The 13,578-nt window shown below is 44.2% G+C and overlaps 2 protein-coding genes across 5 annotated transcripts; one reads left to right on the top strand and one right to left on the bottom strand.

Annotated features, from left to right (window-relative positions):
- Positions 1-3,633: 3,633 nt before the first annotated feature.
- jmjd8 (jumonji domain containing 8) lies at positions 3,634-8,885 on the top strand. Its single transcript, XM_086290269.1, has 9 exons — positions 3,634-3,900; positions 4,882-4,977; positions 5,070-5,118; positions 5,228-5,324; positions 5,402-5,470; positions 6,022-6,141; positions 6,352-6,419; positions 7,846-7,980; positions 8,414-8,885. Exons 1-9 carry the CDS (start codon positions 3,803-3,805, stop codon positions 8,492-8,494), a joined length of 813 nt encoding a protein of 270 aa, XP_086146395.1. The 5' UTR covers positions 3,634-3,802; the 3' UTR covers positions 8,495-8,885.
- A 489-nt stretch (positions 8,886-9,374) lies between these two features.
- LOC147333227 (E3 ubiquitin-protein ligase CHIP-like) lies at positions 9,375-12,794 on the bottom strand. Of its 4 annotated transcripts, none has more exons than XM_086290266.1 (8): positions 12,601-12,794; positions 11,836-12,046; positions 11,486-11,684; positions 11,218-11,383; positions 11,036-11,123; positions 10,859-10,915; positions 10,649-10,765; positions 9,375-10,490 (listed from the first exon to the last, which is right to left on the bottom strand). In XM_086290266.1, the coding sequence occupies exons 2-8, from the start codon at positions 11,953-11,955 to the stop codon at positions 10,365-10,367; spliced, it is 873 nt and encodes a 290-aa protein (XP_086146392.1). In that variant the 5' UTR covers positions 11,956-12,046; positions 12,601-12,794; the 3' UTR covers positions 9,375-10,364. The 4 variants fall into 4 exon arrangements, with proteins under 4 accessions (XP_086146392.1, XP_086146391.1, XP_086146393.1 ...); XM_086290265.1 differs by having other exon boundaries at positions 12,622-12,793; XM_086290267.1 differs by lacking the exon at positions 12,601-12,794 and adding an exon at positions 12,459-12,567.
- Positions 12,795-13,578: the final 784 nt, after the last annotated feature.

Below are 13,578 nucleotides of genomic sequence, written 5' to 3'. Positions count from 1 at the left end.
AGAATAAATGTCCCGGTAAGTAATATTAAGTTTGTTGAGTTTAGTAAACTTCGGCGAAATTAGAATACCAAGGAAAAAATAACACTTAAAGAATTATTGCAGCTGTGGAATATTTCAGACAGTATGCTACTGAGGGCAGCTAACATAAGAGTTATGAGTTATAAGATATAATCTAAGTCGTAACATTGCTGTATGGAGCTGCAGATTTGGTTGCAGGTTAACATAGCTGGACTGGCCATCGGGCTTATTTGACTTATTTTTTATTTTTTTTGTAACGGCATGAACAATGAGAGGTGGTGGATTGGCCAGATGCAGGTCGATGTGTAGAAATAACTCCGTTGTTTGGTGGTGGCTATGACGGGGCTTCCACAGAGGCAGCAGGTGGATGAGGGAAGGGGAGGCAGGAGGAGAGACCCGAGGCAGCCGCCAGTCCGAGTGTCAGGTGAACTGAACTTCAGGTAAGAAGTTATGACCTGCAGTCTATCTGGGTCAGATATGAACTAAGTTTAGGTGGAGTTTATTTTCGTTGTGCTGACTTTTTACTGTCAGTTGCAATAACTCATACTGCGTTCTAGCCAGCTTGGAGTTTTTATACAGCTGTTCGGTTGCTATGATGTTACTGATAGTGAACTTTATTTTATTCATAAGGTTAGTTAGTAGAGTTGCCAACGGCTCCTTAAAAAAATGGAATGGTCCCTCATTCAGAGAAAATATTACACGTTTCGTATTGAGCTGAGAAGAGACGCAGTTTGTCCCGGACTTTAGCTAGAATGAAAAAAGACACAAAGCTGGATTTATTCTGTCTTTACGCTGCACAGCTGCCTCTTCTCTCATCCTCCCTCTCCTGTTGCTACTTCAATCATGAAACTGATCGATGATCAGCTGATCGGCTTTTCTCTCTTGTTTGTTTATCGCCCACTTTGCGCCAGAAAGACGAAACCAGCAGATGTCGCGCTAAACAACAGCAGCACGTTTAAGCTTGATCGTCTGTTGTTAGAATTTATTTAATATTAATTTCTAGTATCAGCTGATGTTTGCTGGAGCCACAGCTGTAAAGCTGCTGGTCATGATGTCTGTTTGGATATGTGGTGAGAGGGAAACGTGAAGACCACCCACCAGGATCCTTTTTTATGTAGCTGACAGCTGGTAACTGTGCAGGGGCGGGTCTAGCAAAGTTTTGCCAGGGGGCCAGGTAGGGCATTAACAGGGAGAGGGGGGCACAAAGAAATACTTTTCTTTCTTATTCTCATTTAAAATATCTCGCTTTTATTAAATAATTATCTAAATCTTACAACCAAAGTTTTTATCTGACGTAAAATGTATAGAAATCATACATATACCAACAAGACTGTACATCACTGTCACAACAGCATTTGTTTTCATTCAAAGGCTTTATGGCTTTACTACCTGGTGGGTCGGTCTGTAGTCAAAATGCCCGATTTTCTGTCCCAGTCCAGCCCTGCAGGTTATACTGGCAGTGTCACCATGCCAGCTGACTGTATTTTATCATCAGCCAGTGTTGTTCTTTATCAATATTACCAAAGTTTACCATAAGGCAGCATAGAAAGTATTTACTTGCTTTCAGGTTTTATTCAAATGTTAGTCTTTTCAGTTGTTTCTCCACTTTTTTCCTGTTTCAAAATCAAACACCAGTTTGTGAGAAGATTATCTTCTTTTTTTAACAGGCACATAAAGTTTTGCATTGGAATGGCTAATTTGTCAATTGTTTGCTACAAATGTTCGTATTTTAATATTCAAAAATGTTTTTGCCCAAAACATATGTGCACTACATGTCAGTAAAAATGCTATGCAAATATTGCTGTCCTTGAATGCTGAGTAAACACTGACAAAGCACTGATTGTATCTCTTGTACTTTATCAACGCAGTATCTAAAAACTTTGCACCGTAGTGGTTAAAATCTCATTCTAATAAGAGTTAAAAGTGCATTTGGTTATTAGGTTTATAGGATTATTGAATTATGGTTAAGGGTTGGTAGAATTTTTTTTTAAAAACATTATCTGCCAATTAAATCTGCCACCCTTCTCCAAATCTGTGCCCCTACTTGGCCCCCCCAACAAAAATTTTCTAGACACGCCACTGTCCATAACATGAAGGTTATAACAGAAAATCTGTCGCTCGCTCTCTCTGTCTTTCACTCACACAGACACACCACCACCATCAACTTTGCTAAATTGCTAATGAAAAACATGATCAGGCAGCTGTGATTGAGCAGCGATGTAAATCCAACTATTTTCACGGTTGTTGTGGTCGTGATCATTTTGTGATGCCACATCGAAAAGGCTCGGATGAGCTTTCCAAAGTTCTACAAGTTGTTCCTCCATCGCTTGTGTCCAGATCACACGCCGCACAGCCGTGCTGCGCCGTCTTTTTCACCGATGTTTACGTGTTTGCGCATGAGCAGTGTGAGCGGCTGTGGTGACACCCTCACGACCGATTGATGATCGGGAGCTGGTCGTGAGGTGTTAATCGCTTCTCGTTACCCCACGTATACTACACGACGCACGATGAAGGCCCAAATCGGGCCGATCACCAAATCGGTCGCACGACTCAAAAATCGGCTCAAAATGGGCCAAAAACCGCACAGTGTGAGCCCAGCATCAGAGCAGCAATGTTTGTTCGCTCAGAGAAAGGAAAAAAAGGCTGCAAAAGCACAGGGAGGAATGGGAAAAGGAAAACACCTGGCTGGAAAAGTGCACGATAACACCTATAAAGCGCACTGCACTGTGTGCCGGCGCACTTTTTCCATAGGCATGCTTCTAGTGGTGGCACAAGAAGAACATGAGGGGCGTGACAGCTCGGGGAACCCTTAACCATTTTTTTGTCCACCAGGCCACGGCAGAAGCAGATATGGTATGTAAACACTGGTTTGTTGTTTAAACCCTCTGGTTAAGGTTAATATGGGCATGTGCGGTGAATATCAGCTCTATGTGGCCAGAAGTGTGATAATATAATTTATTTTGTGTAATAAACGACTGCAAGGATAGATGATTACAACAAATAGATGACTAATACATAAAAGTAATACATAGATGAATAATGATGATGAGTTAAGATGTGTAATCATGGGAACAAGCGGGTTTACAAACAGGAGCAGCTGATTAGCATTAGAAAAGCTGAAATAATATTTCAACTGAAGCCAATTGTACTATATGCACTATATGTGCACTGTTACAAGAATATTTTTGTTCTATTGCTTTCTATTAATTTATATAATTTTAAGTTAAGCAGGACAGAGTGCTTTTAAAGAAAGATTTACTTATATTCTCAAAAGTTAAGCATGACAGGCTTCTGTTTAAGAAAGAGACCTGTTTTACTGTGTTAATGTTGTCATTTTGAGCTAAAAATAAATGGCTAAATGATCATTTGTTTCACATGTGTTCATATCACAAAGAATATGCATCTACTTAAATCAAATTCAAGTCAAATGGTTAAAAAATAATTTCACACACAAAAGAAAGAGCTACCACACTGGGAAGGGTGAAGACAACTGGGTTGCCCGGCCCTGGCCACGAGGTGTCCCTTATTTATTTTTCAGCGAGTTGGCAACCCTAGTCACAGCAGTGCTGCAGGGAAACGGGCCTCTTGAAATAAATAAAGGCGCTCAAACGTTCCACGCACCTCGAACGCATCAACCGGTCTGATTAATGTGGTCCTTTCTGATTGGCTGTCGTCCAGGAAGTAGGAGTCGGCGCTTACTTGACGTTCATGTGGGACACTGAGGAGAAACAGGCTGATTTGTGGGGCTGAGCTCGGTCGAAGCTCGCGGAGGCTTTTGGGGAGAATGGAGATCAAAGCGGTGCGGCTCGCTTTTATCTTCTTCACCGCCGCAGTGACTGCGCAGCTGCAGCAGCAGGAGGAAGATGAGGATGGAGGAGGATGGTGAGCTACACTCTGCTTCAGCCTGACACGTTTGCATAAAACTCATTCAAACAACCCTCGCTGTAGTTTCAACCAGACTCCGTTCAAAAACCTGTGAAGTTAACAGCTGTGTCCACGAGGAGCGATTTCAGTGGCACTGATGACGTCATACGTTTCATGCAGAACGAGCCCGGTCAGAGACGATTATGACTACAATAATATAACCGTATTAAACTGTCCGCGTGCTCCTAAATACGTCATATGGCAGCTGATTTTGTTCCCGCACAGATAAATAAATAAAATCATTTCACGTTATTTTTATTATTGTTTAATAAAATATAAAAGCACAATTTCAGATTTTCCCATCTTAGCTTCCAGCTGCACTTCAGCAGATCCGAGGGTGGAAATTAAAACGAGAACATTATTTTATCGTTTAAAGATAAACTCTGGATTCAGATTAGTGAGCTGCTGAGAGGCTGCAGTTCATCCAACGTCCAGGAGAGGCAGCAGTGAGTCAGCCCCATAGACTCCAGGTTAAAACTTTCCAGCAGAAATAAACATGTTTGCAGCCTGTAGATAACACCTGTGTTTATAACTCACCTATTTAAAGTTTGCATTATTAGGGGCGTGGCCTCTGTGACTGACAGGTGGATGGAGACACAGGTGTAGCTGTCTGCTAGCTTCACCTGACCTGGACCTCGTTTGTGCTGTTGGAGCATTTTGAATGACATCATGTGACCAATAACATGGCTGCTATGAGGTCTGAGGAATGTTATAAAAGGACGATCTCTGGGTGTGAGTCTACGCCTCAGTTTTATTTAATAGCTCCTCCTCCTCGCATCCTGGAGGTCATCAGCTCGAATGTGACATGAATGTTGGGTTTTTAAGGTGGAACGAGGGAGACAGATTTAAATGACTGAGGAGCTGCTGAATGAATGTTAGAGCGTGTAAGCAGCTCCACAGGTGAGCTCTGCTCTTACCTGCGCGCCCCGCTCTGCTCAGGTTCTCGGCCTCAGACGTCAGGTCTCAGGATGAAGGTCGGTGTAACATCGACGTGCTGCACGGCTCGTCGCTCTCGTACCAGCAGTTCATGGAGAGGTGCGTGAGTAAGCTGCTGTTTCTCAGCAGACATTCACTGATGACATCACCGTGTAAACAGCAGCACTAACCTTCAACTGTGTTTCCTGCAGGTACGCGTACGGCAGGCCGGTCATCCTCAGAGGCCTCACTGACAACACCGTACGTATTGAAAACAGACATCTTATCTACATGTAAGCATCACATGACTGAGCTGCAGGCAGGTGAGCACAGGTGAACAGCCTGAAAGGTCACGCTGGATCTGTTTCAGAAATTCAGGCTTCTGTGCTCCAAGTCGAGCTTACTGAGAGAGTACGGCGCCCACAGAGTGAGGCTCAGCACGGCCAACACCTACTCCTACAGGAAAGGTACGCCCGTCTCACCTGTGTGGCCTCGCAGACACACCTGTTCACTTCCTGCTCCTGACTGTGCTGATCTGTTTCAGTGGACGTTCCCTTCCAGGAGTACGTGGACGAGTTTCTGAGGCCTCAGTCTGCGGACGCCCTCGGCAGCGGTGAGTCTCAAAGCCGCCGCCGCCGGGACAGGTGTTCAGGAAACGCTCTCGTTTGGTTTCCTGTTTCCTGGCTTTGCTTTGTTAAACTTGTTTTTTTGTTTTCTCTCATTTATTCAAGTTTTTTAGGTTTCGTCATTTTTTGTTTAATTCTAAACATTTTTGGTCACTTTGCTTTTTTTAAAAAGGATTTCTTAGTTTATTCATATTTTTTGGTTTTAATTGTTTGTATTTCCTCTTATTTAGTGATGTCTTATTTATTTATTTAGTTTTAAAACTTATTTCACTTCATTTTTTTTAGTTTTATTTTACTCTTGTTTATTTATTTATTTTTTTACTTTACTCTGAATTTTCTGTCAGAGACTTTATTTTTTATTTTAAATGTTTTCTATTTTTACTATTTTGCTTTTATTAACATGGTTTGTTTTCATTCATAATTAAAAAATATTTTGTTGTTTTCCTTATGAATCTGTTTCCGTCTGTTTTCTTCGACTGGACGCTGCTGTGACTTTTATGCTGTGAGATTTATTGAATAATGTTTGACTTTCCTGCAGACACGCTGTATTTTTTCGGGGACAATAACTTCACCGAGTGGCAGAGTCTCTTCGAGCACTACGAGTCTCTGCCGTACGTCCTGCCGCTCACCAGCGGAGCGTACAGCTTCGGCATCGCAGGTCAGAGAGCGGCAGACAAACGAGGAATGACATAAAATCAAGAGAAGGAAAAAGATCTGATAAACCTGACAGGACTCGTGTGACACATAATTCTCTATGATAATCTGCTTTTTTAGGACCATTACTGTGAAAATTCTTTTAAAATGAAAGAAATCTCAGAAATATCCGAGAGTGGAATCCAAACTGTAGCTTCGCTTTCTTCTCCTTCAGGTCCTGGAACAGGAGTCCCCTTCCACTGGCACGGCCCGGGATACTCCGAGGTCATCTACGGAAGGAAGGTGGGAGGAATATGGGCTCAAAATGTGGTCATAAACTTTTTGTACTTGTAAATCAGGATTTGTATGTGTAAAAAAGATTTGTGTGTGGACTTAGAAAAAAACCCTGCAAGTTACAAGTACGGATTTTGACCCTATTTTTCTTCCTTTCATCTGATTGGTCAATGTCATGTCAATCACAAATGTAACGATCCAATCAGAGAACAGATGGGTTTGGCTGTCGAGGGGCGCTTTTTTTGAACTGCAGGTCCTTGAAGGGAATAAATGCTCTTTTACATGCCAACCCAGCGTTTTCCTTCATCACCACGAAGGAAAACAGTCTGTGGTCGTCCGAGTTCGGTGATTTTTGTGTCACAGGTCTACGTGTTTAATATAGGGACTTCCACAGCCTTTTCAACAGCGCTGCGGACCGCGGGGTGGGGGCGGGCAGTGTTTTGGAAATGACAGTCTTCATTACAAAGCTTTCTTCGTTATGAATTAGCATACATGTTTTTATTGAACATTTGAGGAACCAGCAAAAAAACCCAAACTCTTGTAGAGGACATAAAGTCAGAGATAGAAAAGACAAGGAGCAGGTGCATCTAGTGCAGGTAGAGCTGCTGCAAAACCCACAGAGCTCAGCAGCCAGCAACAAATTCTGGATCATTTGCTTTTAGTTAGCAGTTAGCATTAGCAGCACATCCTGCATCCGATGTGAAAGGACTTTTATGCTGCGCACTGTGACTCACAGCAATGGTCCCGGGTCAGCCCTGACTTTGTGTTAAACTAATCCTAAAGTAATAATGGTATTTCTAACCACTGATATAGCACAACTTTATCCTTTCAACAGCTGCTGAAAGTTAGGGGACCTAGCTGCTATCGGATATTTATATAGAGATCCTCCAGCTTCAAACTGTATCACCCTTCAAGGACCTGCAGTTCAAAAAAAGCGCCCCTCGACAGCAAAACCCATCTGTTCTCTGATTGGATTGTTACATTTGTGATTGACATGACATTGACCAATCAGATGACGGGAAGAAAAATAGGGTCAAAATCCGTACTTGTAACTTGCAGGATTTTTTTGGCTAAGTCCACACACAAATTTTTTTTACACACACAAATCCTGATTTACAAGTACAAAATATTTATGACCACATTTTGAGCCCATAGAGGAAACCGGCTGTTTAATTAAACTAATTAAAGAGGCTCTGTGTGGGGAGGGGAGTGGCTTTGTGGACATGTGGCGCCCTCTGGTGGATCTCAGCCATTCAGAGCTGGATTTCCAGTAACGGAGTGGATGAGGTGTGGTTGTGTAAATGCGTGCTTAAATCTGCGGGTCATGTGGCAGCGTCTCAGTGTCAGATTTTCAAAATAAAACTGAAGTAAACTAAAACTGCTTCCTCACAGAGTGATGCGTTTCCTGTTAACCTCTGAATTACTCTTCACACAGCGGTGGTTCCTCTACCCGCCCGATCAGGAGCCTCACTTCCACCCGAACCGCACCACTCTGTCCTGGGTCACAGAAACGTACCCCAACCTGCTGGAGGACGAGGCCCCGCTGGAGTGCACCATCCGACCCGGAGAGGTAACGCCGCCCAACCTGCTCACGACTCGCCCCAAGCACACACAGCAGGGTCGCTTTATCTCAGCGTCCATTTCAGTAAAAACATGAAAGTTAGTTCATGTGTGTAAAGTAAAAAGCTTCGTCTGGACTCTGACCCCAGATGCCGGCGAACTAAGCAGTGACCCGTTCAGAACGCCACAGCTAAACAGCTGATTTAAGAGAGACGGGATTCAGCAACGCTTCAGATGTGAGAGCAGTGATACTCAGGCTGTTTCCTTACTTGGACATTTAATTACACCTCATGCTTCTGAAGTTTTCAGCCGTCCTGGAGGTTTTCCAGCCCCTGACGGGAGACCGGCTCTAAAACTGAGCCCTCGGAGCGCCGCCTGTTACATTTGAACGACTGGATCGTGAGCGCGGCGCTAACGGTGCGTTTCTGCATGTTTGTCTCCAGGTGCTGTATTTCCCCGACCGTTGGTGGCACGCCACTCTAAACCTGGACACAAGCGTCTTCATCTCCACCTTCCTGGGCTGAGCTCTCAGGACGTCTTTAAGGATTTCCTGGCACATTTTAAGAAAACTGACTCACAGAGGGATTCAACCGCAAATAACAGATTTGTGTCATTTTAGGATGTCTGCAGTTTAATTCTGCAGACCTCGGGGGATCACAATCACAGACTACTCATTTATTTTAGCAGGTTGTTGTAATGTTGACCATCACGCTGTGTTTCTGCACTCTGGAAGCTGAATTCAGCTCTGATCACCGTGTGCTGCAACAGGTTTTACTTGAAATCAAATGCAAACATCTTTTCATTTTTTGATGAGATTTGATTTTCTGTCATGTTAACTTTTTTACGGCGACCCCGAGGGGTCACGGAGAAGCAATAAAGTACTTAAAATCCTGGGAATTAAACCGAGGAACTAAACTGGATTTGTTTTAAATGTTTTTATTCCGAACATCTGAACAAACTGTAACATGACTCTAACACTGAGCCCTCCCACTCTCCGGCTGCCTCTAACGGTCAGGGAAGCACTCGGGGAAAATTTCTTCCAAAATGCAAAAAGCATGTGACAGCTGTGAAATCTCCACACATCTGGAGCCAAAAAGCCAAAACGCTAATACAGAGGCCCCGATGTGGGCGGAGTCAGTAATCATTTCCATCTTTTATATACAGTTTAACAATCTGAGGCAATCGTTCTCAATGTGCCCATTTATTTTATTCATGCAAAACCTTTAATCTGTTTGGCCCCTGCAGGCCTCCGTAGCTGTCTGCTTCTCACCGGGTAAAACAAAAAGAGCTGAGGTTGAAGATGTGAGTGTTTCTGGAGCTTTTCTCATTTTGTCTTTTATTTGAGCTGGTTTTGGATTGTTTGTGGTCACTGAGCGAGACGAGCACGAATAACTGAGGCTGAAATACAAAAACACGAAAGATTTATTCACATTTATTTCTACTGAACATCGGCAGGTTGATCAGAGTTTTCCCGTACAGACGTTGCATCACCTGGATCTGAAAACCGTTCCCTGTGAAATCTGCTCCCACTAAACAACCGCGCAGGTTTAACTTGATTGATCTGAAGCAGAAACGATAAAATAGCAAAAACATCGAGGATGAAACGAGTGAAAACGGGCCGGCGTACAGAATACTGAGCATGGTGCGATGTCTCATGTTTGCTCAGGTGTCAGTGAATGCAGCGCTGGCCTGACAAACACCACCTTTCAGGACTTTCCAGTTTCGTCTCCTCAAACATTAAAGATCTACAGCCGAAGCGTTCGGAGCTGCGACGTGGGTGCGAACCAGTAAAACCAGAGTTTAACCTGCGATGTTTATACCTTCAGCAGCGTACAGTCATAAAGAACGGTGTCGGCTCAGCGCTCTCTCCTACGTCCTTTTTCCAGAGATCTGATTGGCTGGCGAGTGATGATTTCACACCTGTTGATCTCTTTTCTCACCTCGCGTCGCAGCCTGGGCCTCTGATTGTTGTGCAGCAGCGTGATTGTGGTCATGTGGTTCTCAGACTGCTACGCCATCAGCGCAGGGCGTCGTTTTCAGTCTGTATTTAATCAGATTAAAGCGGAAGTGGTGGGTTTTGTTTCTGTGGACACTAAAGTGGACCCACTCTGCTCATTAACTGGACTCGAGAGTGGACTTTAGCCCACTTAGCTCAGCGGTGCAGGAAAAAAACATCTGCAGTTTAAACTTTTTGGCTCACGGGGATTAGCGCACACACCGAACGTCATGTTTAATACAAACATCCAGCACTGGAACATGACAGGAAATAAAGAGGAGATGATTGGCCCGTTGACCTCACGCAGCAGCTGTCTTTACCTCTCATGATAAAAACTCCCAGAGTGACGGCTGCTGTGACTGGGATGTTTAAAATAAAGCTGAATTTAACAAACTGGGTCAGTAGTCCTCCACCCATCCGTTCTCCAAAATAAAAGCATCGATGACTTCCTTCATGGCCAGGTTTGGGATGAGCTGATCTTGGGTCAGCGGCGTGCGCGTCACTGGATCAAAATGTCCGACTCTCTGTGGGAACAGAACAGAGAGCCGTGCGTCCTGTCGTCATCACAATACTACAGACTTCGGTTAAACTTCATTCGCTGGTAAAATCAGGATTTGATGAGTTTTTCGTGCTGAAAATGAGTCAATGAAAGCAGCCGTGAGCGAGTTGGGGCATTTTTTACCTGCAGGTGCTCCTCGATGTCTTTGCGGTCGTAGGTGATGCCGCTGGGAGTGATGCACGGCTCCCTCATCAACTCAAAGCTGATCTTTCCACACAGGAAGTCTGGGATCTCACGCTTCTGTCAAACACCAAAACAAACTCATTTGTCCTAAACCGGCTCGTTGTACGAGGACTCGTCCGACTGAGGAAAACACGGCGGACCATCACTGACCTTCCTCTTTTCATCGACCTGACAGAACAGCTCCTCCAGGTCCGACAGGTATTTGTCCTGCAGATAAATAAATAATATAAATCAGAATTTGTTTGCTGGCAGCATTTCAGCTTTAATGTTTTGCACTATCAGGACGCTCCTGATGTCACTGAGGAGAATTTCACAATAAAAGCCTACGTGTTTGGTGTGGATCTCGTTGAAACGCTGACGGACTCTGCTGTCGTCGGATTTTTCCTCTTGCTTCTGTCTGCAGCGTTCCAGTTCTCTGAGGATCAGACCACACAGACAGACACACTTTACTCCAGGAGCCCTCGTTACAGCGACCAAACGGCCGACGGCTCGTTTCTCTCGGGCCCTGCCTCTTTTTCTCGGCGTGGATGAGTTTGGTGAGATAGGCCTGCAGCTCGCTCTCCTGGTTGATCCTCCTCTCCTCCATACTGTTCCAGCGCTTCTTCTTAGCGATGCGCAGCGCGCTGGGGATGTCGTCGCCAAAGTTCAGCCGCTGCTCTTTTGCCAGATTATAAGCTGGAGAAGGAAACAAAGAGGTTTTTTAATGCAGTGTTCCACTGTTTGCAGACTCGCTTTCTTCATTTCTGAAAAAGAAGCAGGCGTGTTCTAAATCCCTACCTTTCTGCAGGTTGCCGATGGCGTCGTCGTAGTTTTCCATCTCCAGGTGACACTGTCCCATGAAGAAATGTGCTTTGACCGACTGGCTGTCGAGCTCCAGAGCCTGCCTGCAGTCTGCCAGAGCTTTGTCGTACTGCTGCAGCTTCACGTAGCACAGCGCTCTGTTGGTGTAGTACGCCGGAATGGAGGGACTGTGGCTCTGATGGAGAACAGACACACGGAGGAGGCGGCACTGATCAGACTGATTCCTCGGTTTCTCAGAGAAAATCATGGAAGTCAGGAAAAGTGTGTTTATATGAAAATGAGCAGAGGGAGGAAGGCGAGCACGCTCCCCATCGCCTGACCCTTACTATGGCTTTGGTGTAGCAGGCTGCGGCCTCCAGGTATTTGCGGCTCAGGAACAGACGGTTTCCCTGCTCCTTCAACTCCTGAGCCGACACAGAGGCGTCCTTCTCCGGACTTTCGGACATTTTGTCACCCGAGCCGGCTGCACCACCAGCAGCTGCTGCTTTGCTTTGCTTCCCTATCCTGACACTGGGATCCAACAGGAGGAAGAGGAAACTGGAGGGGAAAGATCCAGGGAGTGAGTCAGTGTAAGAGGATGTTTGGTACCTTTACCTGGCAGGAGCTAGATCCTAATGAACAGCATCCTGTCCTGACTGGACGATGAGATCAGACTTTGCTTACACAATCAGGATATTATTGACTAGATGCAACAATGCTGTAACTTTGATTACTGAGTTTGTGCAGGTAAACAACTGTGCACAGGCAAACAAAACTACACCTGTAATCCTACCATGTCAGTTTGAGTGCATTTATTAGTTCTTACTGCGCATCACCACAGACACCGAAAACATGACTAACCCGTTTTTCACGGAGCTCTGAGCTCTCACCGCCCACACACCATACAGGAGGAAATGCTAATGTGAAGCTAGCCCTAGCATGCTAATGTTTCTTTCCCTCTTTTTCTGACCTGGTTCTTCAGAGCTTTGGTCTCCAGCCACGTTGTTTAATTAAAACGGGGCTATAAAGCTAATCAACGAAGTCTGCTATCAGCCAGCACAGCTAGCTGTAGCAGATGCGACACACACACCCAGCGCTAGCTAAAAGCGTACCTGAGCGTCACGGCTACACACCTGAGGAGGCTGAAAACCACCTGGACCTCGAAGGGCTCACGCTTCCTCTGTGACGTGTAAATATGCCGTTTTTATATCAAATAAAACGCCAAGATAAAGCTCACAGCTACGAGCTGCCAACAGATGTTTTGGTTTGGAGCGTGATGAGAAACGCGTCATCACGTCCGGAAGTGGGTTTTGGGACAGAAAATACCTTAAAATATTTCGCATTTTAATAATTTTTCTCTCTGAAAGTAATTTATGGATATGTTTAGGGACAGTAATGAGTACGTGACAAACAAAACAACTCGGCGCCGTTTATTCTGCAAATATGTCAATAAATACATGTTTAAAATTATTAACAAAACTCACATTACAGCCGTGGTGTACTAGGGGCGGGAATCGGAACGCTGCCAAACTCGCCTTCGAATCACTCGAGTTTTAAGATTTGTTCATCATCAAAGTAATTCAGTGACACATGTCAGTACGTCAAATGGTGCACATAAAGAAGAACCTCCTCATAACTAATTCGGTCTTGTTAATTCTACAAATATGTAAAAATAAAGGTTACAATACGTGTTAAAGCCATAACGTGCTGATTATGGGTTCTCAGTCCTGTTTTAAGATTACTTAGGGACAGAAATAATCGATTAAGCTCTACATTAATGCATATATAAGAAGAAGAAGTGGCTCATAACGTATTCGGCACATTTAGTTTTAAATATATATTGATAAATAAGGGTTAAAAAATAAAATCAAAGTGATTGTACAGCAAAGATGTACTAGGAAGAGTTGATCCAGAGCTTTCCTGGGAATCAGTGGATTTTAAAATATTGTGGTGTCAAAAGTGACACAGTGATGGGTGTTAGTGCACTCACGAATTATAAAAAAGAACTCTAGATAATTCTGTGTATTTAATTCTCCACACTGTAAAGGGCCATGCAACTGTTTATTGTGAAATACTGCATTAAAAGACTT

Source organism: Aulonocara sp. 'chitande type north' Nkhata Bay, linkage group LG4 (genome assembly GCF_057382095.1).
Source record: "Aulonocara sp. 'chitande type north' Nkhata Bay isolate Kocher_YH1m ecotype deep benthic linkage group LG4, A_spYH_male_GT1.1, whole genome shotgun sequence".
Lineage (NCBI taxonomy): Eukaryota > Metazoa > Chordata > Actinopteri > Cichliformes > Cichlidae > Aulonocara > Aulonocara sp. 'chitande type north' Nkhata Bay.
Note: the sequence above shows the minus strand (reverse complement) of the source record. Positions and strands in the feature narration are given on the sequence as shown.

Coding starts and splice junctions, on each gene's coding strand:
- LOC147333227 (XM_086290266.1), bottom strand. CDS start 11,955: ATGTCCGAAAGTCCGGAGAAGGACGCCTCTGTGTCGGCTCAGGAGTTG. Junction 11,124..11,217: donor ATCCACGCCGAGAAAAAGAG/GCAGGGCCCGAG, acceptor TCTGATCCTCAG/AGAACTGGAACGCTGCAGAC. Junction 10,916..11,035: donor ACGAGATCCACACCAAACAC/GTAGGCTTTTAT, acceptor ATTTATCTGCAG/GACAAATACCTGTCGGACCT.
- jmjd8 (XM_086290269.1), top strand. CDS start 3,803: ATGGAGATCAAAGCGGTGCGGCTCGCTTTTATCTTCTTCACCGCCGCA. Junction 3,901..4,881: donor GATGAGGATGGAGGAGGATG/GTGAGCTACACT, acceptor CGCTCTGCTCAG/GTTCTCGGCCTCAGACGTCA. Junction 6,142..6,351: donor GTACAGCTTCGGCATCGCAG/GTCAGAGAGCGG, acceptor CTTCTCCTTCAG/GTCCTGGAACAGGAGTCCCC.